The 27,837-nt window shown below is 41.8% G+C and overlaps 1 protein-coding gene, 1 long non-coding RNA gene and 1 other non-coding gene across 6 annotated transcripts in view; 2 read left to right on the top strand and 1 right to left on the bottom strand.

The window, feature by feature from the left end:
- LOC119661256 (progestin and adipoQ receptor family member 3) overlaps positions 1-13,068 on the bottom strand; it is a 116,925-nt gene extending 103,857 nt beyond the window's left edge. For 2 of the 4 annotated variants that reach the window (XM_038070502.1, XM_038070505.1), the window contains exons 1-2: positions 12,821-13,068; positions 4,455-4,737 (exon numbers count right to left, since the gene is read on the bottom strand). In XM_038070502.1, coding sequence (XP_037926430.1) covers positions 4,455-4,553 — 99 coding nt within the window. In that variant the 5' untranslated portion in view covers positions 4,554-4,737; positions 12,821-13,068. Of the gene's footprint in view, positions 1-4,454; positions 4,738-5,348; positions 5,515-12,809 lie in introns of those variants that run through there. The other 2 variants (XM_038070504.1, XM_038070503.1) reach the window with 2 other exon arrangements.
- Positions 13,069-23,111: 10,043 nt separating this feature from the next.
- LOC119647220 lies at positions 23,112-23,842 on the top strand. The gene is made up of 3 exons (XR_005248816.1): positions 23,112-23,235; positions 23,486-23,578; positions 23,756-23,842. It is a non-coding gene; the product is annotated as an uncharacterized LOC119647220 (long non-coding RNA).
- On the top strand, positions 23,268-23,340 carry Trnav-aac. The gene has a single exon. It is a non-coding gene; the product is annotated as a tRNA-Val (tRNA).
- Positions 23,843-27,837: the final 3,995 nt, after the last annotated feature.

The raw sequence follows: 27,837 nt of genomic DNA, 5'->3' as shown, positions 1-27,837 counted from the left end.
TTGAAATGTATCATATTGTAATGACTTTTCCTGGACGTATTTTTCTTTTTCATTGTCAGGTCCTCTGATTCGGGATTTCAAGGTCGATACATAGAAATGTATTTGTCTCCTCAAACGCAAGCCTCCCTTTTGTGAGACTACGCTGGTGATTGCTTGACTCCTTCGGAATCACTCAGAAGAGGACATCCGACGACTCTGATGGTTCCCGAAAAGAAAAAATTGTTCGATGCCATATTCGTCGGATTTCGAAATCAGGATGTCATATTCGCTAATAATACGCAAAATGCAGCAAACTGGTTATTGTCAAAATGAAGATCTGGCAGACACACTTTCTCGGCGATGCCGCTAACGCAAAGTGGTTGGAGACATACCCAAGCTTCGCTAGATCTCTTTAACCGAGTGCATTTGACAGATGAGATAATTATTACCAGTTGCTTCATGACAATCAATGCGAAATTGATGCTGTAATCGTGAAATGGAGGCATTATTCGGTCTTAATTTGAAGTAGGATTTGCTGCTTTTTTCTCAAAGAAACACCCAAATCAACGTCGCCGATTACCCACAATGTAGACATACTTTGAAGCCCCAGGTTATCCAGGATTTTAATTATACTTTAATTTATTTTAATATTGTTCGGTCCTGGACGCTTAAGAACACAAAAAAAACTTCATGTAGACACACCATCATTTTACATCCTAAATTACATCTAAGCTTTGATTTGGAAACTTATTTTGACTTTATACTCCAGAACGATACAGTAAAATAAATATGTGAGTTGAAATAATAACAAGTAACCGAAAACTTGACGCTTCAGGTATAAAAGGTGTTGTGCTTCCCTATGTGAGAAGCATAACGCAGTTCTTCATTGGCTGACAGCATTGACTCCAGATATTTAAATTGCTCAGTGCTGCCAGCTTCAATAACCTGCCCAGAACTGAGCGAATTAAATATCTGGGGTTAATGTTATCAGCGAATGGAGAACTGCGTTTTGAAATTGAAATTCAAATTGCAGGTTACTACCATTGGCAGAACTCAGCGATTTAAATATCTCGGGTCAATACTATCAGTCAATGGAGAACTGCGTGATGAAATTGCTTCACGCATTGACGCAACCTGGATGAAGTAGCATTCGACAACTCTATATTTCTGAGTGTTGGCCGACTATAAAAAACAATGAACGACGTCTTGCGGTAATAGGGACGATAATGTTGCATTGCACTGGTAGCGTGACACGTTTTGATCACGTCTGAAATGAGAATATCCGCGATCGATATGGGTTTGCACCGATCATGGAAAAACTGCGAGAGAGGTGTTTTCGATGGTGTGATCACGTAATTCACGCTAACGAAAATTCACTTACCGATATTGTCTGAACATCGAAGTTAATGGTAAGCAACCAAAAAGCCGGTCGAAACAACGGTGGCTTGATACGCTGGATGGGAATTTCAAGGCCTCGCGATTACATCCTGATCAGGCATTTGAGGAAAAAAAATTACGAAACTGATAACGACAATCTGACCCCGCTTGTGAACAGGACAAAGGCTGAAGAAAAAGAAAAAGATGTGAGGAGCGACAAGTGCACGACAGCTCCGTGTCACATAGCTAAAAATTCCATTGCCCTCTACTTTTTAGAAAGCGACTTAAATAAATCATTTGGTGGAAACCCCTGTATTGATAATAGTCAACCTCACACACTTCACACTCTGAGTTTAATATGATTAGCAAATGCAAAGAATGTAACCTACATCAAATATAAACAAGTCGGAATACCGGAAGCTCGCACTTCGGGTATAAAGGTTTTGTGTTCATATTATAATATCTATGAAATTTCAACGCACATTTTATCCGTATATAGCTACAAATCCAACATACCCCTTGATATTTCTCCAAACTACGAGACATACCTACATATTACAGCCGTAGATATTACGCACACCCTAAACAAACAAACTGCCTATTTCCGAATACTGTACACATATATGAATTGATCGTACCCATATTTCCGATTTACTTCTTATATCTATCTGAATTAGGCACTACCCGCAAAGTCCATTAGCACGCATATACTATATACCTACATACACACATGTCTCGTTGGAATAATTGATATTTATATACAAATGACTAAAAAACTAAAACAAAATAATCCTTTTCCACCCAATCCATACGAACTTACTTCGTTGTGGTATTGACGAATTGATGTCTGATGATGACGTCATGCAGGTTGTAGAATGCACGAAATTCACAAAAAATTGTAAAGTTTTACCCCCTATAACTTTGTTAATAACGGCTAGATTTTCTTCAAACTTGACCAAATTGTGCGCCATGCTCTTCATTACACCTATGCTAATTTTTGTACTTCTGGGATGAACATAAGGGGGGTGCCGGGTAAATTTCTAAAATGTAGAAATATACTATTATTAACTTTATTTGTGCAGATATCGGAACCGGATATATTTTAAGGCCTAGATTTCGTAGAGATGCACTACTGTGATTTTTTTCAGATTTTTCGGTTGGATAGGTTCTGAGAACGAGACCTGTTACACTTTTTGATGGTCATATTTTGAGCCCTCACTCCCCTGTGTTTCACCCAATTTCAAATATTGAACCAGTTTCGAAAAGTACTAATTGAGACCTTTAATTTGATACCCCACATGGCTACATTCTGTAAAAAAAAATTTTGCAGCCTCCTTTCACATGTATGGGGAGCCCCCCCTTAAACTTAACACAAAACGGCGCCAATTGCTGCATGTAAAGGGAACGGCAGATCACATACTTTTACCAATTTTCGTGACAATCGGTCCAGCCGTTTCCGAATAAATCGGCTGTGACAGACAGACAGACAGACAGACAGACAGACGGACAGACAGACAGACAGACAGACAGACAGACAGACAGACAGACAGACAGACAGACAGACGGACAGACAGACATCGAATCGATTCTAATAAGGTTTTGTTTCACACAAAACCTTAAAAAGGCTGGGGAGAATTAGATTCTTCTTGAATGTAATTTTAATATTTCACTCGAATGTCAATAATTCTCGTTAATTATGACGTCAGCATCTCATTTGTATGGCTTTGGAAGCAGTTAATTCCCGCGAAATTGATAAGTTTGAACTGCTATAACTTTCCCAATAATAGTTGGATTTTCATGAAACTTCGCATGTGTATGCACGAGGCTGTCCTCTATGTCCTGTATTAGTACACCTAGGATAAACTTAAGAGGAGATTTTTAGTCAATTTCTAATTGAAAATGTACTATTAGTAAATTAATTTGAGCAGATACCGGAATGGGACATCTCTCGAAGATTAGATTTCACAGAAGTGTTTTACACAAAACCTTAAAAAGGGCTGCACGACTTTCATATTTCACTCGAATGTCAATTATTCTCGTTAATTATGACGTCAGCATCTTATTTGCATGGCTTTGAAAGCAGTTGATTCGCACGAAATTGCTAAGTTTAAACTGCTATAACTTTGGCGTTAATAGTCAGATTTCCATGAAATCTAGCACGCGCAAACGAAATATTGTCCTATATGGTACAAAATTTGGAAGTCCTACGATGAATTTAAGGGGGGTTTTATAGCAAATTCTAAAAGTTGGTAATATACTATCAATAAGTTTATTTGAGCAGATATCGGAATGGGACATATTTTGAGGCCTAGATTTCATGTAGGCGCACCACCCTAATTTTTTTCGGATTTTTAGGTTGGATAGTTTCCGGAGATGAATCCTGTCTCACTTTAAGTGCGTACATATTGACTCCTCACTCACGGAAAGTACTAATCGAGGACTTTTCATTTTATACCCTATCCGACTATATCCGGTGAAAACAATTTTTTGAGTCCCCCCTTTGCATATACTAAACTCAACCTAAATTTATACCACACGCTGTATACGTGGGATTTCAAAGTTCCCATCTGTCCACCAAATTTCGATCGGATCAGTTTAGCCGTTTTGGAGAAAAATACGTGCGACAAACAAACAGACAGACAGACAAACAGACAGTAAATCGATTTTAATAAGGTTTTGTTTGACACAAAACCTTAAAAACTTAAAAACAATGGAATTTTTCCTATTCGCTAGTGTTGATTTATATTTTGTAAATACCGATATTTCGGTGACAGATGAAGGGAACAAGTGGTTCCCGAAATATCGGTTTTTGCAAAATATAAACCAATACTAGCGAATAGGATAAACAAGTTTTTATTATTTCAAATAATTTAATCGTTGGAAATACCGCGTAATTACACTCAGATAAATATGTGGTTAAAAAATATATAGTATTTGCTTTCTTAGTAAGCTCAATTTAGCTTTGTTACCCTCTCCTCTTTCTACTTTCCCTTTCAGAATTTATGGTAAGAAGATAATAAAAAACAAAAAAATCGATAAAAAAATATATAATCGGAAAAAAAATAAGAAATTGAAATAAATTAGAAAGCAATACTTACTACATTAGACCGTTTACGTTGAAAACAGCAACTCAGGTTCCCATCTGCATGGCTTAATTCAGCAAGAATTTCAGATTTCATTAAATTGAAGTTATCCATTTCGATTATTATCACTTAACACTTCACAAGAATTTACTTTCGTGTTTTAGTTTATTCGAATTTGGTAGTGTTCTATCGATAATTCGTACTGATTGTTTCCAGGAGCGTTATAGCATTGTTTGTGCACTTCACATTAATATTCAGTTCTGGATTCCACTTGGGATAGGCCGCGGATCATCGAACCCTGTTATGTGATAAATTTATTAATATGTATGTATTATATATAATGACGCAAATTACAATGTTTTAACTTTAAAATTGTTTAAATGTCCACAATTACATTCAATGCATGAATGACTGTCATATTTTACCAGACTGAATATAAATTTTTTAATTGCTTTCACGGGGATCATAAAAATAAAAGATTCAGATTATTGCACTTGGCATTATATTGGCTAGAAACGACTAGATACTGATTTAAGGGCGAAGTAATTTTAAACTTTAGAGCTTAGTGCATGTGAAGTTATCTAAGTTTTTGAATGAATGGATTACGCTTCAGAGGTCAAAAAATCACAAGGATATGATCAAATTAGTTAGAAGAGCACTGTCGGAAGTGTATCTTTTAGAATATTTTGTTATGTGACTTGAAAATTTTTCAAAACAGCTTTTTATTTCTAACTCTTCACGTTTACAATTGTGAGACAATAAATGATCATAGGATTTCGGGCTCATTATTTTCTTTTGCGTTGAAAGCAATCATTCCCGGCAATTTATTTTGCTTTTAGATATTAAACTTGATGAACATCCAACCTCACTATTAGATAACAGCTAACATGATACGTTACAAAACGTTACCTATTGCACGTTATCCCGGGCTCGTAGCAAATAAAGAAGTTATTATCAACAAAATCACGCAACAAAAGACCACCGACTGAATCACGGAAGGTTTCCAAGCAAACCTCGCGAAACTAGATGCAGCTAAATTCATCTAATGGTAACCGGACAATGCGTTCGCACCAACTGGCATGCGATCTACAAAAACATTCAAAGACCATTCAGCCATGCCGGTCCAGATGAGCTTCAAATAAAGTTAATAAAATTTACTTCACTCAATTTAAATTAATAAAACAAATTTATGAATTGAAACTGCCACTACAGTGGGACGGATTGTGCATTGTTATGACATCAACCCGTAGATGGGTGATAGTTAAATTGTGGCTTTCGCCGCTTTCCGGGACGCCACACAATAGCCTCGTTAAATCGATTCTGCAAAGAGGGCTAGTAACTAGATTACCACTGGTTTATAAGGTAGTGTCTCGTGTGACCTACAGGACCATAATTGAATATTGTAATTTTATTACATGTAACGTAATAAGCGGAAGGACGGATTATCGAGCGCTGTTCAGATTTATGGTTCCAATGATAAGTGTAATAAATCTTTTTATGTAGCTTGTAGCACTCGATGCGATTTGTTTGTCGAAAACGGAAATTAGATCTTTCTCTTGATACTCGTAGTGGCACTCAATTGAATTAAACACGGAACTCTAACAGCAAAAGAGGCGACTTGCAGTTTCGTTCACAGCAAAGGCAAATTATCAGACGCTGCCTCAAATCTGCCTGGGAGCAGCGTAACTGAAAATAACCAAATTCCTAGACATCATAAAATGCGAATATGGACTGCTCCTCCAAATCTAAAAGTGAAATCATCTCGGTCAGCAGTGCACTCAGGTAGGGCAAAGCTACTAGGCTCCTCGCGGAAATGTTATTGGCTGCTCCTGCTATCCCTGCATAGCTGCTTCTTCCACTCATCCATAAATCCTGAAAATTTTAGATCACTCCCAATAAGAAGAAGATGGAATGGTCGTTAAGATAGGGAAAAAAGGCATTCGTCTTGAGTACGATAATGGCAGAAGTTTTTTATATGCTTCTTATTCTGGACGCATGGATGGAGACCTCAAAAACTTGATAGGCAAAGAACAAGTTGAATTTCGCTCTGGATTCTTCTGCATTGATCACATTAATTCGGACCACTTTGAAGCAGCTGCGACTGCTCTACAGTCTAGGAGAAATGTGAGTTTCCCGGGTAGCCAGGATGGAGCTGAAGCACATTTCATCGAACCAGCAACAATTACGCGCAAGCATAGTGAACAATGATACTGCATACTGATACAAGCTCGCGAAACCGAGAGAATATAGATTTGGTTTACTACTTATTGGCTCTCAGGGCTTTTGGGACTACATCAGACAAGGCAGCAGTAGTTCCGGTAAACCTATCAACTTGGCTTCGGCCAGTTCGAATGACAGCTTGAAACAATGCAGGAGATACGGGGCGAAAGGCCATATCAGCAAGAACTGTGGAGATAATCCTAATTACTTACAATGCAAAGAGAAAGAGGTTGTGACGCATCGGCTCATTGCAGGCAGGCAGCAGGTCCCCGGAATACAAAAGAACCTAAATCGTCAACCACCGATGAGGCTGATATAAACCAACATCAACGACTGAGACATTGATGTGGTCATAACTCACGAGTCATATCGAAATCATCTTGGTGGTATTTGCGTTAATGTCCAAACGGGCCAAGCAACGTTATGGGCTTACAAAGAACAAGTCATCCAGGGAATAATGGAGCATCCGGAGGATGAATTCATCAAAGCAAAAATGAAAGAAATTCACATATGTATATAGTTACTATCATCCACCCAGCGCTACACTTGCCAAGTATGAGCAGATGCTGAGCGCGTGGTTCTACACCTGGGAGGATAGCAGGAAATTTCAACACGTGGGCTCTTGAATGGGTAGCAGGACAACGAATTTGAGAAGATGTGTTCTGCCCGAAACATTCGCGGAGCTAGATGTGGTACTTGCAAATGTGAACGTTACATACATACGTTTCGGAAGAAGGGGACTGGAGTCTGTAATGGAGCTGACATGCGTGATGCCCACTTTAAACAGTATAATTACTTTGCCAATCAGTGAGGACTATATACATAGTGACCACCGAATCGACCTCATCCGGGTAGACGGCGAAAACTTTAGTGGAGGGTACATTTTCCATGGCGCTAAGGCCTGATATATCCGTTGATGGTATGACCAAAGTAAAGGTCACCCAAATTACTCAATGTAAGACGAAAGCATGTAATGCTACTATGCCCAGAAGGCCACTATTCCCCAGTAGGCAACTATTGGTGCAACAATGAAATCGGAGCTGAATATTTCCGAGCAGAGGTTTAAGGGAAAGCCCGGTAGCGACTCACAAACAACTGCTCCACCTAAAAGATGCCATTTGGATGAACATGGAGGACTGCTTCAAACAAATAAATAAACCCTCGGGGTTCGCCTCGCCACGACTTTTGAAAAACACTGTTGCCACTCTGTTCCTTTCTCTTTCTCCTAAGAAGGTAAACAATGGTCCAGCTGAACGAATTTGTGATCCCTCCAGTAACCAGGGAGGAGTTGCCCAATCTGCCTGTTGCATATAATTGGGAAAATGATGGAGATAACCATCTACAACATACTACTTCCCATCTTAGAAAGCGGCAACAAGCATGGGGATGAATCGAACAAAAGCCGCGCTGGATTCTATCGGCTGCTGAACCGTGTTGGCATTGAATGTAAAAAAAGAATTCAAATTCGCCAGCTGGAACCGAATTAAAGGAATATTGCCCGACATATGTGTCCCTGGATGTTTTGCGAGCCAACTCGAGAATTACTTCTCAAAGAAGGCTCTCTGGCACGCGACGGATGGGCTCCCCAAGGAGTATGTCGTGTTTACCGGGGTACCACGGGGAACAGTGCTGGATCCCCAACTGTGAAATGTCATGTATAATGGGGTGCTGTTCTTCACGTACCAGACAAGGCTACGATTGTCTGTTTTGCGGATAACCAAGCTGTGGGTGTTACGCAAAGCACACAGAGGATATGGAGAACTACAAAACCGAGACGGTAAGAACCGCAAAATTCTGACTAGAAAAAGCCGGACTGACCTGAACTGATGAGAGAAGCGGTCCTAATAAGGAACCGGTGAACATACAGTCGTCCCTAAGCTGGCTATCAAACACGAGCTTTACGTGTCACCTATATGAGAGGAGGCGCTTGCGAACTCTCACAAAATGAAGCAGATGAGTTGCGACTTGAGGGTTTGCAGCATTTTTAGAACCACATCAGATGAGGCGATATGGCTACTGGCGACCCTGACATTTCATCACAGGACATAGTAGTTGTTATAGGCAGTATCTACATCGGTTTAGGTTGGACGATTCGGCAGATTGTCCTGGAAGCGGTACCATAACGGCGGATTCAGAACATGTGATGTTTCACTGCCCAAGGTTCGCAATGGAAAGAAAGAATTTTAATCAAGCACTGGGAAGGAGCTGGACTTGGAGGATGTAGTTGTAGAGATGCTGCGGTTGAAATAAACTGACTTGCAGTTTCTTCCGCAATTGTCCGCCGGTGAAGGAAGAAAGAAGGAGGGTAGCAGAAAGAAGCGGAAGCACGAGTGCACAACCCATCACCCGAAGTAATGCATAAATGGTAGTTCCACAACATTACGGCTGGAAAGACTAGGAGTGGTTCTAGCTCCGACGCTCGCGTGGCTAAGCTGGAGCAAACATGCGCTTCTAAAATTTTTACCCCTTCATATAAAAACAAAAAAAAAGATATTCTAATAATCTGGATTCCCTCATACTGATGTGATCCTCATGTCTTCACTCTGTTAGCATATTTGGTGACTGCTACGAATACTCCACTGGGAAATCCATCCTTATCGTAGGGGACATAAGCAGAGTATCAAAGGATCTCTCTTCATATGGTTAAATTGACCGTTGTGGTGTCGCCGTGAACTAGGATTGCTTGGATCTCTTTTAAATCGAATGTGTCCGGATGGTTCAATGGTTAAAACGTTACACTGCTACCGGAAAGATCACGGTACAAATCTTACTGTTGGTAGAAGGATGTGACTGGATGTCGTATACCGGTCGACTCAGCTATGAATAAGCCCTTGAGTCAAATCAAGGCGATAATCACGGGCGAGCGCAAAGTTCACCACATGGTCTCCTACAGTGTACCGCAGCCCGCTAGTGTACCGTTACGGTCTTGAATGAATTGTTTTAGCACGCGTCAAGTCACAGATCCAATTGGAGTATCGCACCAACGAGGCGTACAATATATACGATTTACCCACTAACAACTCGTTCGTTCTGTGGCGCAGCGGGGTTAACAACATTCGAAATTTATTTTCTGGTATTTTAACATCACCACTCACTGAAGCACAATGTCTAGTTCTCTCCAGTATTCCGAATAAAGTCTCTCAAAGTGATGTGTGGCTTTACCTAACAAGGTAGAACTACAATTGGTGACCCCGAACTACAAAACCAATCCAGCGATGCAGATTCCAGATACTACATATCTGGCCCACAATCCTTCAGAAGAGACCACACTTCCAGAAATTAATGTCATTCCAACCGTTGCTGAAACTATATTGAATCAAGAACCAGCACCAATTTCAAACAAATGACGCTTTTCTCACCATCTGAAATTGGAAACAATATCTTTGAAAATTTTGCCAAGCCAATTTGTAGGCATCCTATTAGCCAGATGGAAAGAACAACGTTAAGTCTTCAACATTAAGTCTCTTCCCCTCAAGAACGCCTGCTCTTTCGGCGCCCAGTTCATCGAGCATCACTACTTCAAGTTCCGGCCATTTTGTCCAAACAAATAACAATAGCCAGTTCAAAGTTCAGACTCTTCCACCAATCCCAGCTAGTCTGCTTACACCAAGTTCACAGCAAATCGACTGCCGCCAGTTCGGCGAAACAAACTCAAAAATCAACTGACTTCGACGACGTCGCCACCAAAAGGAAAAAATTTAATTTTTTTTATTCTATTATTTGTTATCATTACTTTGTTATTTTTAGAAATAATTTATAATTTATTTTTAGAAATAATTTGTAATTTATTTTTAGAAATAATTTATAATTTATTTTTAGAAATAATTTTATACATTTTGCCTGCGTTTCACTCGCGCGCGCATTTGTGGGTACGGTCTGCCGTAGTTCGCAGAATTCGATATCGCCGCGTCTTCGACAGAAAACTCGCGTCGTAGCATTAGCTTTAGTTATGTCGTTTGACAATCAAGACGCGGCACGTCCATCTGACTCTCATGTGACCGCCCTCGCTGTCCGCGTTCCTCCATTTTGGCGACGGAATCCGGAGCTGTGGTTCGTCCATCTGGAGGCACATTTCCGAATGTCCCGAATAACGGGTTCCCGGTTCAACTACGTGATTGTCGGCCTGGATAAGGAGTCCATCTTACTGGTGGCCGATGTAGTAAAGTCGGCCTCTTACACTCTTCTGAAGATCGAGTTGATCAAATGCCTGTCGGTAAGTGAGTCAGCTAAGCTGGTCGGACGAAATTATCGATTTAAAGCGCGAGATTACCGCCTTGGCAGCCAGTATGGCTGAAATGCGGGCGACGCTGGACGCTCAGCCTTCGGGCGGCAGGTAGCGAGCGAGCTCGAAAAGGGCAATCGGACCGTCAGGGCAACCTACGGACCGAAATATTTATTGGTACCATCGCAGATTCGGCGAAAAAGCCACCAAATATACGATCCCGTGTAATTTCGCGCCTACCTCAAAAAACTAGATCCACAGGGGGTCATGGGGACGGCCACCCAGAACGCAGCGCCACGTCGCCTAACAATTTACGACCCTCTCAGCAGGCGCAGCTATCTCGTAGATACTAATGCGGAGGTTTCGGTTCTTCCCGTACCCCGGCATTATCGGCTTTTTCCGCAATCATTGAAACTGGCGGCAGCAAATTCCTACCGAATTAACACATGCGGGTATAGGCAAGTGGACGTGAGTCTTGGCTTGCGTAGGACATTTTCATGGCGATTCATCCTGGCGGGTGTCAGCTTCCCCATACTAGGCTGTGTCACTATGGGTTACTAGTAGACTTACAATACAAATCTCTTATAGATCACACGACCAACCTTAATTCGTCGGGCCAAATGGCATCTCACTCAAGTAACAATCTTTCCGTACTTTTAGAAGACATTACCGACTCTCGTCTTCGGGCACCTCTCGAAAAGTTCAACCAGATTACTACCGAATGTAGTCTCTCTAAACCAGTGAAGCGCAATGTGCAGCACCACATTAACAGTACTGGTTCCCCTATCTTCTCGAAAGTGCACCCATTACCACCCCAGAAGCTAGCTATTGCACGGAAAGAGTTTAAACTACTTATGCCACCGGGTATCTGCAGAGCTTCGGACAGCTGTTGGTCTTCCCCACTCCATATGGTCCCTAAGCCAAACGGCGAATGGCGACCCTATGGGGATTACAGAAGGCTAAACGCGTCCTTTTTTTGATTCCAACATCTGGGTTCCAATAAACTTTTAATCTATAGGTGTACAAACTAGTATTTGCCAGTAATATGTGGTTAAAACGACATTGGAAAAGAACTAGTTATAACCAACAAAGACGAGTTTTGATACCGTACAGGGTACTTATCCCGCAATTATGCAGGGTAGTACATGCATCTGACCTTATAAAATTCATGTATGAATCTATCATCCTTTAAGATGTCGAAAAATTCACCTTACTATTACAGATGCTATCAAACTTCACATCAAAATTTCCCACATAAATATCCACATATCGGAAAACAGACCTAAAAGGTGAAAGTCCTTTGATTCACGGAACTACAGAAAAAAATATTACCAACTTGCTTAGCAGAAAAGCCGGTCAGTGATCAAACTGCATATAAACTATTAGGGATTTCTTCCGTTCATTGCAAGTTTACCAATCAAAAGAAGGCTAATGTAGGTATTATACCTCAGCAAAGGTGCTTTACTTTCTCAAGAAATTGTCGACGTCAGGGTATGAGATAAGGACTACTTAAGACAATCAATTACGTTGTAATAATACAGATTTGTTGCATTTTGAATGTCTTTCAATGTGTTCCTCAAATTTACTGGAGTATTAATTGCCCGCTAAGGAAGCACTTCAGTAGTACTACCACAGAAAGTAACCCACATTGGGCGCCAAAATTAAAACCATTATATACCATCGAACCTAGATAATAGCATCTGAACACGGTTTCTTATAACACGAAACTCTAGCCCAAAGGTATCTTTATTGAATGAATGTAAGTGAAAGGTATATTCCAGGGTGCAAAAAAAGATAACAATTAGGTTCGCAATACAGAACAACAATGACTTATGATGGAATGTTAATGTATTATATTACAAATTGCAATAAAATTGCGCTATCATCAGTCACTATCAATAATACCGAATCACCACACGTGCACTAACTTCTTCCATACCATATAACAGTGTGTTAACTCTGCAAATTCAATAAGTCTCCCGCGCACTATTCAAAAGCGACTGTCACCTATGCTCTTTTGCAAGTCACGTGCGGAGCTATTTATGCACACACAACATTAATATTAGCTATTCCTTGCGATCCGTCCAACATGTGTGGTTTGTTTATTTCAAACACACTATTGGGGAGCGCTTGAATACGAACAGCGAGAGCTCTGCCGCGGCCAGCGTACAACTCAAAACTGAATTCAGGCTAATTCCGAAGAAACATAAAACATCTTAAGGAAAAGCCGCAAAGCTGAAAGCTAGAAAATTGTTAGACGCAACAGCGACAGCGCTAACAAATAGCCCGAAAGACCTTCAAAGGTTACAAAAGCTCGCACTATGCAAATCGCGGAGGCTCGGCTGATTCGAACAAATGCAACTTTCCTGCAATAGATGCACACATAACATCTGAATCTACTTTTGTATGTAGATATTTACCATTTACCTTGGGCAATTTACCTGGATTATTTTGTTTATAACTTTTATTGAAATTTTATATGCTCGTGCGATGGGTGGAAGGAGTGAGCAAATATGCAAGTAAACAGCTTGGAATCATAAACAATTTATTGCTGCAGAAACATGAGCGATTCTTTGAAAAATAACCAATTGATGGCTCATTTGTCAACTTGTTCGATTCGTTGTTTTTGATCGTGCAGAAATCATGTTGCATTATCGGACATGTTAGGATTTTCCGAAAAGAATAAAGCCCAAGAGTGATGAACTTCAAAAAGTTGCCTTTCATCTTCATAATTTTAAGATTTATTTTTGGTCGATCGAAAAGATTACTTCGATGGGAATGAACAACTGCCCCAGCAAAAGCAAAACTACCTAGGACAATGTACTTCTTCTTCTTTTTCTTCAGCCTTTGTCCCGTTCACAAGCGGAGTCGGCTCGTCGTGATCGGTTTCGCCATTTGGTTCTATCAAATGCCTGATCTGGATGCAATCGCGAGGCATTTAAGTCCCCACCCAGGGTATCAAGCTGTTGTTTCGGCCGGCCATTTCGCCGTTTACCATCGATTTCGATGTTCAGACCAATCTTGACAAGTAAATTCCCGTTAACGCGAATTACGTGAAACCACACCATCGAAGACACCTCTCCCGCAATTTTTCCACGATTGGTGCAACCGCATATCTTTCGCGGATATTCTCTTTTCGGATATAATCAAAACATGCCACACCACTACTCCAACACAACATCTTCGTTTCCATTACCGCAAGATGCCATTGATTGTCTTTTATAGTCGGCCAACACTCAGAACCATAGAGAGCGACAAGACGGACGACATTGCAGTAAAGTTTAGATTTGCAACGTTCATTGATACGACAAAGAACACCAGGTTGCGTTAATGCGTGAAGCAATTTCATAACACGGTTCCCCATTGGCTGATATGCTTGACGCAAGGCATTTAAATCACTCAGTTCTAGGCAAGTCACTGCCGCTGACAGTGATTGTGCTGGCTTCATGGGGATCGGTAGTCAAAAATGCAGTTTTATTTGTGTGTTGCATGAGGCGATCATTCCATTTCTGGACAAGTTGCTCGAAATCATTTTTGCTATTAGATGTTAGGAATACTTCAAACTTCACTTTTCGGATCGTGGTAGGGCAATAGGAACCCAGCGCATGGGTTCTTCTAGCAGTGTAAGTGTTGTCGTAGAGCGTACCAGATAAGTTTGTCTGGCACACGGTCAAACGCTTTCTCTAGATCCAGAAATGCATTGTATGGAGGGCGATGCTTCTCACGGTGTTTTTTCATGAGTAACCGCGCAACGTGTATTGCGTCAGTGATTCCGCAGTTTTTGAAAAAACCGCCCTGATCCACGGTTATTTCAACGATTTCCCGAGTATGCTTGTCAAGAATGCGTTGAAAAATCTTCATGGTATGAGAAAGTAACCGGATAGGGCGGTAATTTGAAAATTCTGCTGGACTACCTTTCTTTTTCCATATTGGAACTGAGGTAGTTTCTTGCCAGTCCGATGGTTTTCTTCCTTCCTCAATAACCCGATTAAAGGATTCACTGAGCCACAGTATTGGGTCCCAGCTCTTCGCTTTCCAGAGCTTAGATGCGATGTCTTCAGGTCCTGTGACTTTCACCGATTGCATTCGTTTTATTGCCTCCTCGACTTCAGTTACGCTGACAGGTGTAACTGTTGGTAATATCGGCAATGATTGTGGAAGTGGAAGCTCTTCAATTGAAATCTGCTCGAAAAATTCTCGTCATCTATCCGCTGCGGCTAGACGCTTGGTAAGCAAAGTACCGTTCTTGTCATTAATGCAACAGAAGTGTTCGATATCCTGTGTGGTGACGCTGAGGGTTGCAGAGGCCGCTTTATGGATCGTGTCTTTCATTTGGTTCCACGATTCTTCCACATTCGTAATGGTTAGTAATCACGTAAGTAAGATCATTTCTTCTTTCTTCTTACCAAATCCCACCATTTAATTCGCAGCCGGCCAGTGCTTTCCTCACGCTTAATTCGCAGGACGGCAATCAATGGCCTATGTTGAGATGCGATGGTCTCATAGGGAACGACTTTGAAATCAGTGAGGGTGGTAAGATGTCGGCGTATTATGAGAATATAGTCGATTTGCATTTTACCGTCGCCACTATAAAATGTAGGAAGAAGACACAATCGTTTGATGAACTATGTATTCATAAGTACAAGGTCATGGGTGTCCGCAAAATCGACTATTCGCTCGCCACCCTTATTGCGCACCCCGAACCCCTTTCCCCCATGGCACCTGTTACCGTCCGCCTTTTCACCCACATGACCATTAAGGTGATGATATAGTCGTCAGACACGTGACAAGTCTTTTCATCGAGAAGTTGCCAGAAGGCATCTTTCTCGGCATCAGGTCGTCCTATCTGTGGTGCGTAGGCGATGAAGAAGTGAATAGTGCGATCAGCTGATATAATAGTGAGCTTCATCAGCCGATCATCAAATCGTTCGACTTCTTTAATGGCATCACGGAAACCCTCTGAGAGGGCAATGCCAACACCATACTGAGTGTGTAGGCTAGCAAAATAGAGAAGTTTATAGTCATTTGTACTGCGTTGAACGCGAACGCGTCGCAGCTTTTGCCACCAGATTATCGAGTTTCTTGAGGAGCACAGATATCAATGCGCCTTTTTCGGAGGGCTCTTGCGAATTCCTCGTTCTTTTCAGTTAGGGTGCCAACATTTAGCGTGCAGACACGTATTTGTTATGTTGGGACTAACTTGCTTACATCCTGACGCCGTCCATGCATCAAGAACGCTTGCCCATTTCTTGACAGGACCGAGGCCCGTCCTGCCGGGTCGACTGAAGCTTATTACTCGATCCGATCATTTTGTTTCTAACGACATTGGATACATTTTCTTAACCGGCCTGTCGCGGGACCTGTTACCAAGAGAGATCAGGTAGGATTTAGCATAGCGGAATAGCTCCAACTGTACTCTATTTATCGCTTTCCCTGATCTCAGCATTTTATTTTTGTTTTACTGGAGAAAGTACAAAGTACTTCGTCATTTACCTGGGCTAGGGCCAGCATACTATGTTAATACCATGGCAGAGTTATCTAGGACAATGTACTTATTATTATTATATATAAAGAACACTATCGGAAGCAAAATTAATAGCCCAGAAAAAGATTTCACAATGACTACGGTAGGCGACGCCCCGTGACTTGGGTCTTATGCCTTCCCTGCTCGTCCCAAAAAGTTACTAAATGGATAGAAATTTGTGTTCCAGCAACCGGCGAATTTCGAAACTTTATTGCTACAGAGCAATTTATACACCCATCCCCAAAAAAAGCTGTTTCTGCTGCCACGTAGAGGGCGCTGCAATCATCTTAAAGAAAAAAGTAAACGGCATTTTAACGTACAGACTTAACTACAGTCCTCAAACTAGGATTATTAAAAACTATTAAAAGCTAAATTTTCGAAGCCCTGTTAACCTTTTTTTTGTGAATTTTAGTGTTTTTTCTCGGCTTCCTCAATGAATAAAAAAAAACTACTGAATGAATCGCAATTATCCTAGTTTGCGGATTGTAAAAATATGCACTGAATAAGTCGTGAAAATTTCAAAGAATTTCGTTGGATAGATTTTGGGCTATGGTGGTAGACGATTTTCAACATGCAGTTTCGAGAAAAACGCATTTAAAAAGTATGTAGTGACCGCGGCTGCGCGACGGGAGCGAAATTTCATTCGGCTCTTTCTTAATTAATTTGCTTAAACAATGCATTTAATAGTGTGCAATTGCCTTAATGCTCGCCGCAGATTGCACATTATTCAATGCATTCGAGCGAATTGATCTTGATAGGAGGCGAATGATTTGCCGCATCTGCAGGCGCATGCGCATGTTGCCGCAACATTGCCGAGTGAGAAAGGCTATGTAGCGGGAATAGAAGCGGTGCACGAACAAAGCACAGCGGGAATGTTGCTGGGTGAGTGTAGAAGAACGGGAGTGAGGCTTTGTCTAGGGGAAGTGGTTTTTGGTTGGCATGGAGAAGGAAGGTGCCGCTAGGACGTAGAAGGAAAGGAGACGAGAAGAAAAAGGGGGAACTGGATTCGATGTTGAAAGAGGAGATTGGTTTTTGGGTTGCTTTTGCGTGAAAATAGAGAAAGAGGAACTAAAAGTGAATTTGGAAAATCTTGGGGAAGAGAAGAGGATCATTGATCCGAGAAGGTGAAGACTTTCGCGAGCGAAAGAAAAGAGTTCAATTAAGAAATCTAACACCATTTCGTGCTAAACTCTAACGCGTGAATAAGTTAAAATCGTGGACGAATCGTTCAGTCGTTAATAAATGATAAATGCCCAGTGATTGAGAGCAAAAAGAAAAGTGGAAAAACAATGGAAAAGACCGATAATCGAAATATCAAATGAGTGAAATAAATATTTAGCGGCATAAGTAAAGTGTCGGAATTCCCGCGCTGTGTATAAACCATCACAAACACCTGAAAGTGAAGTACTGAATTATAAGATAGAAAGTGAATTAACGTTAATTTTTCTCTAAGGACTATATATAATAATTTTGTTATTATTAATATATTGAATTGAAAAAAAAAAGAAAATATAGATACTAGAAGCATCAATCCGAGCTCGGAGTGACATCAGAGTAAGTTATTCGTTTATTTTCTTTTCTTCTTCCATTTTTTTTTATAATTTTTATTTTATGATTTTTATTTTATTTTATTCTTTTCTTGTAAGTGTTACATTTTAGTTATTTTTATTTTAATTTTTTTTGTAATAATTTTTGTCTTAATATGTATTGAAGCTGAACAAGTACAATAATGATTGCATAATCTGAAGTAGTTTGAGGACTTCCTCCCCTTAGTTCCTCCTTACTCCCGCAGAATTCCTATGAAAGGGACATCCTCTAAACGAATAACTGGCCGGAGGATGTCGAGGAAGGGTGGGAACCTCACAGGCCGCACCTCGTACAAGATCTGAGGCGGAAGAGACGGTGATCCGTCGTGGATCTTCCCCTCCTTGATCGCGGCACTCGGGTCCGGAGACTTACGGCTCCACGCGCGCGGTCGAGCCGGTTTTTTTTTATTTTCCAATTTAGCTCGCGTTCTGGTTGTCCATCGATAGGCCGTCGCGAAATTCCTTGTAAAATCGACTTAAAAATCCGGTGCGGACCCACGCATCGGACAAGGCACGTTGTTTTAAGTAATGAAGCGTGAGGGATCAAAGCGCTCAAAGGACCCCCCCACATTCCCGAGCCTGGCTAGCACAGAGGCGTGCAAGAACGTGTCGACCGAGCACTTTGATAGAGCTTCAATCTTTGTGGGCGGACCTTCACGGTCAATTTTGGCAATTTGTTTAGATTTTTGGGATAGCTCTGCCCTCTAGGTCGTTATCGGCCACTACAGGATGATCGACCTGATCTCCTACTCCACTCTTACCATTACAAGTAGAATGCAATTTTTAGCCATAAAACCTTAACTGACCATTAATCTGCTATACCTAGTCCATAAACCTTAAGTTTCTTCAAGAAACACATGTACAGCCTTGGAGTCAATTCTTGTCCTTTTAGCGAAGTCATCCGGATCGATAAATACGCACTTTATTACGGCGATCTACATAAATCTGGCATGTGACTTATCACATGTTTACCACTATAATTTCCGAATAACTCCGAATATTAAAAAATCACTTTGCCCATATATTCTGCACTATATCTAGATACAGACACACGAGATGGCCCCCTTAACAGCTCTAAATTCCCTCTCGGTGCCTTGTCTGAAATCCCCAAATTCAGTTATCTCAATACCAAGATCAAGTTAAGACTGTTCTGTGCCAGTGTTTTCTCTATGTTTCCGCACTGTTACCCAAAAGCTCCAAGCCTTCGCCAACACCCATCTGCTTTGTATCATCGGAGTGCGCTGGCCTGACTCTATCTCAATTGACAAACTTGGTCGGCGCACAGGCGAAGTGTTACAATTATTCTCCCAAGATTGCCGAAGAGTGGTTCGCCCCAAAGGCAATTCGCGCAGAACAGTAGAGGAGGAGTGTGAGTGTCTCAGGAAGTCATGGGGGGGGAGGGGGGGGGGGGCTGAAGGGCATTTCAGGTAACCATGAACGATGGGACGATGGCTTTGCCAAGGTCGAGGAGAAAGGAGCATCCAAGGCACTTACAGTAAAGACAAACCTAACGCAACGGTCCCCGGATGATCCCAACTCTTCCATCCAAAAGGCAACGATTAGGACTCACCCAGCAATGGCTAATCCTTCATTTACAGCCAACGCTAACGAAGCGATGGATGGGTCATTTATGACGACACCAGTCCATCCGGTTACGATCCTGTGCAGCGCGAACAGATTAGGAGGAAACCTTAAGGCCTCCACCTGGATGCTGCTAAGCAACAAAATAAGGGGGAGAGAGAGCCGATAGATCGGAAACGGAATATTAAGAAGTTTCAAGAACAAACGCGCTCCGGCTCTACTACGGGCTTGGAACCATAATGTTATAATATCGGTTCCTAAAAGCATTAAAGGGGGCGTGTACCTCACAGCATCTTCATCTGAATCGTAGATGAAGTACCAGGTTTCTTAAATAAATTTACAGTAAAGCGGCAACTGCACTTGTCAATCGCCGGATTAATAGCTACAAAACATATATATATATACACATCCAAGAACTATGTGTTGTAGTCAGCAGCTTGAAATCTCGACATGCTGACCTGCTGTATGCCAATGGGAGTGATAGATACCGCTCCTACTTGGTGGTTCCAATAGATCCCCACGCTATTTTGGCTGGCGACTTATGCGACGGGTGGTGGATTAACGGTCAAATTAATCATAAAAAGTCAACAGGGAGATCAAGAGATTCTATGGTGCTGTGTATATTACCCCTATAATGCAGAAGAATTTCCCAGTGCAACTTTCATCAGAGCTATCAAATATGACAAAAGTAAAGGCATGGAATTAATAGCAGGATACGATGACAATGCCTACATTCTATCCTGGGGAAGTTGCAACATCAGCGCAGGAGGATCGAGATTATTAGAGTAGAGGAACCGATCTGCAAATCCTCAATATGGATAATGAACCCACTTTCTACAAGGGGTCAAGAGAGAAGTCATCGCCATCACGATAGCATCCGCTCACATTGCGGCTCTGTCGGAGAGTGAGTGCAATCCCCCGCGGACCACAGGAGCATTGATTTCCTACTGGGCATGGATTCACCTCCGGCCACCCAATTCCGGAATCCACAGAAGACAAATGGGACGACGTATAAAATGGAATTAAGTGCAAGAGCTACGACCCTTGAGAAGCGTATCAAATCCATTGCTAAAATTGAGAAGACAACTCAAATGATCGAAACTGGCATGAAAGAAGCTTTCGAAGAGAGTAGGGTAAAACACCTCGGTATAGTTTTCTTCAAGGGAAAATCAGCGAAATCTCTGCCTCTAGGGGATATTCTTAGATTCGCAAAAGCCTGCGAATGCCGTAAGCAGGAAGCCATTGAAAACGCAATTCATGGGGTGGGGGTGTGGATGGGCCTAACAAAGCCCTAAGTACATGGAACCCCGGGTCTCCAATTAAACTAAATTAAACTGACTAATGCTTCTCTTTCGCTCGCTGGCCATCTTGAGATAGTGGGCTCCACTGCATAGTGTAACTAGCGATAGAGTCCCCACCCTTCCTTAATGTGTAATCTATCCACTGCCGCTTCTGCCTTTTGATCAGCACGTCCACGGGTAAGTGGCCTATGCGCCAACTACACTTTATATTTGCTGCGGACATATAATAATAATAATCGCTGGCGCAAGAATCCAATTGTATCTGGAATTTGAAGGGTGTTAGGGCACTTCATTCAACACCGGGATGGCACACTAAAGAACAACGGTACAATGTGATCAACATGGCACTCGCCCGTGATTGCTACACCGATTTAGCTCGATTACTCATTCACAGCTGAATCGACTGGTATCCGACATCCAGTCATAATACAAATCCCTCTACCGCCAGTGAAATTTGAACTGCAACCTTCGTTAACGGCAGCCTAATGCTCTAACCACTTTCTAATCTGGACCACAATTTTCAGCTTATATCGCTGGAATTCTCGCTCAAGTCATAGAAAGCGAGCGTACCGTTATTGAAGAGCGAGTGTCCATTCCACAAAAAACAATCAACAATCTAAAGTCGTAATTGTGAGGTCAGTCCCTACCACAGGCGTTGTTAACGTTTCGGTAGCGATATGATTTCAAAATTTACGATAAGCAAGGAATATTTGAATGTACTCTTAAAACCCAACCTAGAGAGGGGGCTGCTAACTTACTATTTACTAAAAACCGTTAAACAATTAAGAAACTTTCGAAATTTTCCATGTCAAAATTCAGGATAAATACTGTGGTAATGAAAGATAAACATTTGCATGATGTATGGCATTCGCCATATCGCCAGATCGCAACGTTTTAATCCAGTCGACAAGAGACAAGGAATATAGTAACTCTAATAACCCCATCACTTAAGGAGGTGAAACACATTAGAACGCCTATTTTCGTACTTTCTTGGGATTTGTTTTTAGTGGAAAGAATAAATCAGAATTCAATCAAATTGGGGCATTATCTTAGTCATGGTTCGAACAGCGTTTGAGAACTTTTTGAAATAGTAATAACAAAATTACACGACATTAATCGGCTGAAGGTTGTAACTAGAGCTCTCCAACTACGGGACGGGTAACGATTTCAATTTTTATCTGAAACCAACAAAGTTTAAATTTTGCATTGCTAACTTTTTTTTCTAAGAACCTCAATGAAGGTGAAAATAATAAAAAAAATTAAAAATGGTGCAGCTGTTGAAAAAAGAAATTTCAATTTTCACCATTATTTTTCACTGATTTTGCGGAAAATGGCACCCTCAAAAATATGGCATCATCCCAAATGTTAGTTCATATTCTTACCAATTTTGCGGAGAATCATACCTCCAAATTCCATAATGTTAGGCTTATTATTTTTTGAGTTAGAATCCCCGAAAATGTGGAAAACTTAATTTTGACGAAAACACGTTTAAAAAAATTATTTGAAAAATTCCCTTTCGAACACTGAACATTTCTCACTCTTAATATATAACAAATACAATTGCCCTTCTATGAGTGTAACTTATTTGACGCCAGTAGTTATAAATACGCTATTTACATAGCGTTACGTAAGGGCGTTAAGCGACTCCCTCTTGTTCGTTCAAGCCTAACCCTGTATCCGATAATCGCTCGGTTCTACGCTCATAAAATCTAAAGAAACACACATTTGGCTTTGAAAATTTAGAACATATTCTTTGATAGCAAGCTAACGATTCATGCAATAAAAGAAAATTCGATTCTGAAAAACTCCTAAAGTGATTTCCCCCTCAACCGATTAGGCACAAAGAAAAAGGAAAATTGCTTTCTGCCGATACCGATATATCAGGATTCTCGAAATAGCGCACAACCCTCCGTTCGCGATTTTAATGTGAAGAAATGGTATAAAACAATGCTGCGTTCTCGAACACTTCTCCATTATTAATATCGCCATAATAAGTGTGCTCGGATATTCGTCATCCAAAAGCAAAAGGTTACAATTAACTGTGCGTAGGCAGTACTTTCTTGAAATGAAATAAATAAAATGGATTCCTTCTTGAGTGCAACATATTATACCACTTTCTACTGCTCGCACCATTTCTTAGCAGATGCATGAACCGTTTGCTCTTTATTACGTCAATGAAGTTGCATAACACAAGCAATTAGTTGAGCAACATCCCACCTACTTTGTTTATAAGGAAATGTGACTTCTACAGAGTGGAAGTGGAAGCAACAAAATGCGTAACAAACGCTTGTGGAAATATTTTCTTGCAACATTATGAAGGCCCTACTGGGAATCAATAATCACCAAAGAAAATAATATATCTGTGTGTGCATAAGTAAAGAATGTGCATATGTGGTTTCCGTGGTGTAGTGGTTATCACATCCGCCTAACACGCGGAAGGTCCCCGGTTCGATCCCGGGCGGAAACACACTTTTTGCACATTTGCATAGAATATTCACCCTATCTTGTATAGCCTTAAATTTTCTTTTCCACGTTCTTGACAATAGGCAATAACGGAACTTCTAACGAAATATGTTTGAAATAATTACAACCTACTTTTTTCTATTCGCTAGTACTCCCAAAAACCCACGAAATCTATGGTGACTAAGCATATGGTGAAATGCGGCCATAAAATAAGCACCGACTATCTGAAAATACTAAAACAGGTGAGAAATTAATCAGCTGGACGCCTACGGAAGCTTATTCATTAGCAGATACTAGATTGAATTCAGATCTAGATAATTGCTATTCCCCGTTATTTAAAAAACTAACAAAAAGTTCTTCTTCTTTCAGCATATACAAATAATTCCTTCAAATGTTATTAAATATTTCTTCTTTTTCAGGATATAAGTCTTTAAAAAATAATTTATTATTGACAGTGGAGAATTCAACAGGCAGAAAAGCGTGTCCTTCGGAGACAATGAAACGACCAATCGTCTGACAAATAATACTTCTATAATAAAACATTTTTGAAAAAAAGCATGATTTGTTTTTATGCTATTGCTTTTGAAAATAAACATCCAAAAACCACGGTAAACCGTTTGAGTAGTTTTAGGAATTCTAAAATAAAATCCCCGCCTTAACCTCACTAAAATCACTAAAAAACTTTAAAACTTCGTTCGCTGGAACATTCAAATAAACACCGAATCTTAGTCATGGTTTCCAACTAAAATGTTAATAGCCCGGGGATCAGCCTCCCTGCACTGCCAAGATGCTCATATGACCCCAAGCCAAGATGGTACTCCTAACACGAAACCGTCGACGTCGGGGTCCAATTGCGAAACCCTTCAGAGACGTGGTCAAAAGTCACTTACATGTGACGCTGATGGAAGGTAATTCCGCCAGCGACTATCCGGAGGTGGAAACCCCCTGCTCTTATTCCTCCCAGGTACTCCGTGATTTCTAAGCCATAGCATACGAACCAATTCTCCACGGACTTTCTCGGTGCTTGCATCGCTAAGAGCAGGCAGGAGTGGAGAACGTGTATATTCCTTCAGCTTACATGGCTCACGGCTGATCAGCTCCACCAGAAGAACTACAACATTTGACGTCCATCATCGCTGCAAAGGACACCAACCTGTTGATAGGCTGCGATGCCATTGCATACGCTTTGGGACAGCTCGAAAATCAACGAAAGAGGTGAGCCCCTCTTTTGATTTTATTGTTAACACAACCCTATCCGTGTATAACAAGGCCAATACACCAACTTTCCATTTCCCCAGCTCGGGGAACTATAACGTTTGGGAGAAGGTCCTCGATATTACATTTCCTAAGAGCAGTGGGAATTTAGTGTGAAGAACTGGAGCGTGTCTGACCAGAGATTCTCTAGATTTCGCTGTAAAGGTCTCAGACACTCTCAGAGACCCCAGAAGGATCGACTGGAAGATGTTTAGTCAAATTATTAAGTAGAAACTCTCCGACGCGTAAATCAACAATAGTGGCACGACAGACGACTAGATTCAAAGGTCTTCAAAGTCTCATGTCCCGCGTAAATCGTAGTAGAATGAAGATCTGTCTAGCCTCTAGTTGATCAGGCGTCTTCAACACCTGTTACATGCGTAATAATAAGGTTCGCGTAGGAAGCGGATAAAATGGACTGAAGAAATGAACCTCTTCATCATCCGTTCCTACTACGAAATAACGGCGGGGGCGGGTACAACATCTTACCGCCCCTTGTTGCAAATTCGTCGAGCGTTTCCCGCAATTCGCGCACGTGACTGTGCAGCGAGTCGCAGACCAGTACCGCTTTATTACTCGCAGCGACACAATCCCGGCCGCCATCAGGGAGCGTGTAAGACTTGAGGTCATCGGGGAAACTGGTGACCGAGAGTCGATGGGGACAGAGGCGGCGGCATCAACAACACCACCCCGCACTGGAGGCAAACAGGTTCAATACTCGCCGAAGCACTCTTCTCCACCGTCCAGCTGAGGTTTCCGCTGAAGTTCGGGACGAATTCCAAAGAGCGTGTATAGAATTCTCGGATATGGATCCTTTGCATAGACCAGGTATTCTCAAGCTCTATGCATCTCCAGCAACTCCGGGAATTCTACCTCAAATCAATGATGAGATTGCATCTCGACTGTGTGCTGATATGTCGCTGCTGCAACTACAATCACTTGTGTATTGTGGTGCAGTTGCGGCTATCAGATTGCACGGTCAGAAGATTCGCTTTCGTGTTATTGGCTTGAGTGACCAAAGAGGCGAAAGTCATTCCAGACGTGTCCAGAATGCAACATACGCGAGGAACCAGCGGAGCTTTTTCAGACTTCTCAGCGAATCCTAACAGAGCGTCCAGACAATACAGTTCTCGGTCACGGAAGCGAAAGAGTATTGGGGTGGACTTTAGGGGTTACCTGCCCAGAATGCTGAGCATGCTGAGTGGATCACCACCGAAGACACCCGCAAATTCAATATGCCTGGCATGAATTTTGTGGATGTTACCGAAGAGGATGTTCGACGAGCCATAAACAGCTCGAAGAACTGAAGGGGCCCAGGTCTGGATCGGGTGCAGAATTTCTGGTATAAGAAATTTACCAACGTACACAGTCGGTTGGCACGCAATAAAAATGAGGTCATAAGTCGGCCGGAGGAATTTCCATCCTTTCTCACTGCGGAGATTACCTACCTTATCCCTAAGACCCCGCAGACACAAGACCGATCACTTGCTTACCAACCCTCTACAAATTCATCACGTCCATTATTAGTGGAAGGTTCAATGCGCACCTCGAGACCAACAACATTCTGTCCAAGGAGCAGAAGGGCAGCCGAGTTGGGTCAAGGGGTTGCAAAGAGCAACTCATTATCGACTCGGTAGTTGTAGGACAAGCAACTAGAGGCCAAAAAACCTCTTTAGTTGCTATATCGATTATGCCAAGGCTTTTGATAGCGTTCCGCACACCTGGCTAATCGATATCCAACATCTGTATCGCATTGATCAGAAACTAATACAGTTTTTGGCGACTGTCATGGAAGGGTGGCATACCACCTTATCAGTCCGTACATGTCAGGGTGCTAATACCGTATACAGAGGGGCATCTTCCAGAGGGATTCGTCGAGTCCCCTTTGGTTTTGTATGGCACTGAACCCCCTTTCATGGCTACTGAATTATGCTAGAGGTCATGGTTTTGCAATAAAATATGGCCTACGTGCGAACTGACACACTTGATGTACCTAGATGACATCAAGTTGTATGCTGGGACTGACAACCATCTTGGAAGTCTGTTGCGAATAATAGACATGTTCAGCCGTGATATTCGGATGGAGTTTGGATTAGACAAGTGTCGAATCCAAGCCATCCGCAAAGGTCATCACGAGCCGCATGCCGAACATAACATTGGAGACCTCCACATCGAAGCTATGACCGAGACAGACTTCTACAAGTACCTAGGAATTCTGCAAAGAACCCATGCTCGAGTTGGTGATCTGAAGGAGGCTCTGCTGTCCGAATTCCTGCGATGTGTGAAACTGGTGCTGAAATCACATCTCTCGGGGAAGAATAAAATAAGTGCGTTGAATGTATTCGCTATCCCTTCACTGGCTTATGCATTCGGAATATTGCCGTGGACGAAGACCGATCTGGAAAACGTCCAGCGGCGGATACGGACAACTATGTCCAAATTCCGAATGCATCATCCAAAGTCTGCGTGGAGCGGATGAACCTGCCTCGTGACATCGGAGGTAGGGGCGTGGTTGACGTGACGGCACAACATCATCGCAAAGTCGACTCGCTGCGCGCTTATTTTTACAGTAAAGAGCACGCGAGTCCCTTGCATGCGGCTGTCTGTAAGGCAGACTGTGGACTGACTCCACTTAACTTGAAGGTTCGATCCACAGTTAGATACTAGACAGCTACCTCACTCCCCCTTGCCCCTCAAGGGGGGAAATCAGTGCGAGTACACACGATTTCAAATTGTTTTGCCCTTGAGCATGAGCGAGATGCACCGAAAACCCGATCAGCTGTGTTTGACATACTGCCCGGACTTGCCAATGAATTGGTGAGTTTGATAAGTTTTTGCTTATGTATAAGTGAATACGTGAAACAACTTTTTGCTATATGGGTAAGCACGCCGTAGTACCAGAATAGCAAAAGCTCACCGATCTCTCTCTTACCAATACGATTTGACGAAGATTATGCCTTTTCCTTGTTTAGCGTCACTGATGTGTACAGATAAGCTTCTGCAAGCACATTTGCAAGTGGGGTCATTTTTGTAAGGATACTGCCTATAGTAGATCTACTGTGGTTCGATCTTTCAATCCTCTGAGTGGGGTAAAGTCGGACCAAGAGCGGGTCGATGAATGGAAGTCGAAGGCAATGCACGGTAGACACGTGTATCGTCTTTAGCAGCCATTTGTCGATTTGCATTTGTCGAACAGATGGCTGTGTGCTGGGGAGCTATTTGCTGAGACGGAGTGGTTCATGTGTCC

Source organism: Hermetia illucens, chromosome 1 (assembly GCF_905115235.1).
Source record: "Hermetia illucens chromosome 1, iHerIll2.2.curated.20191125, whole genome shotgun sequence".
Taxonomy (NCBI): domain Eukaryota; kingdom Metazoa; phylum Arthropoda; class Insecta; order Diptera; family Stratiomyidae; genus Hermetia; species Hermetia illucens.
Note: the sequence above shows the minus strand (reverse complement) of the source record. Positions and strands in the feature narration are given on the sequence as shown.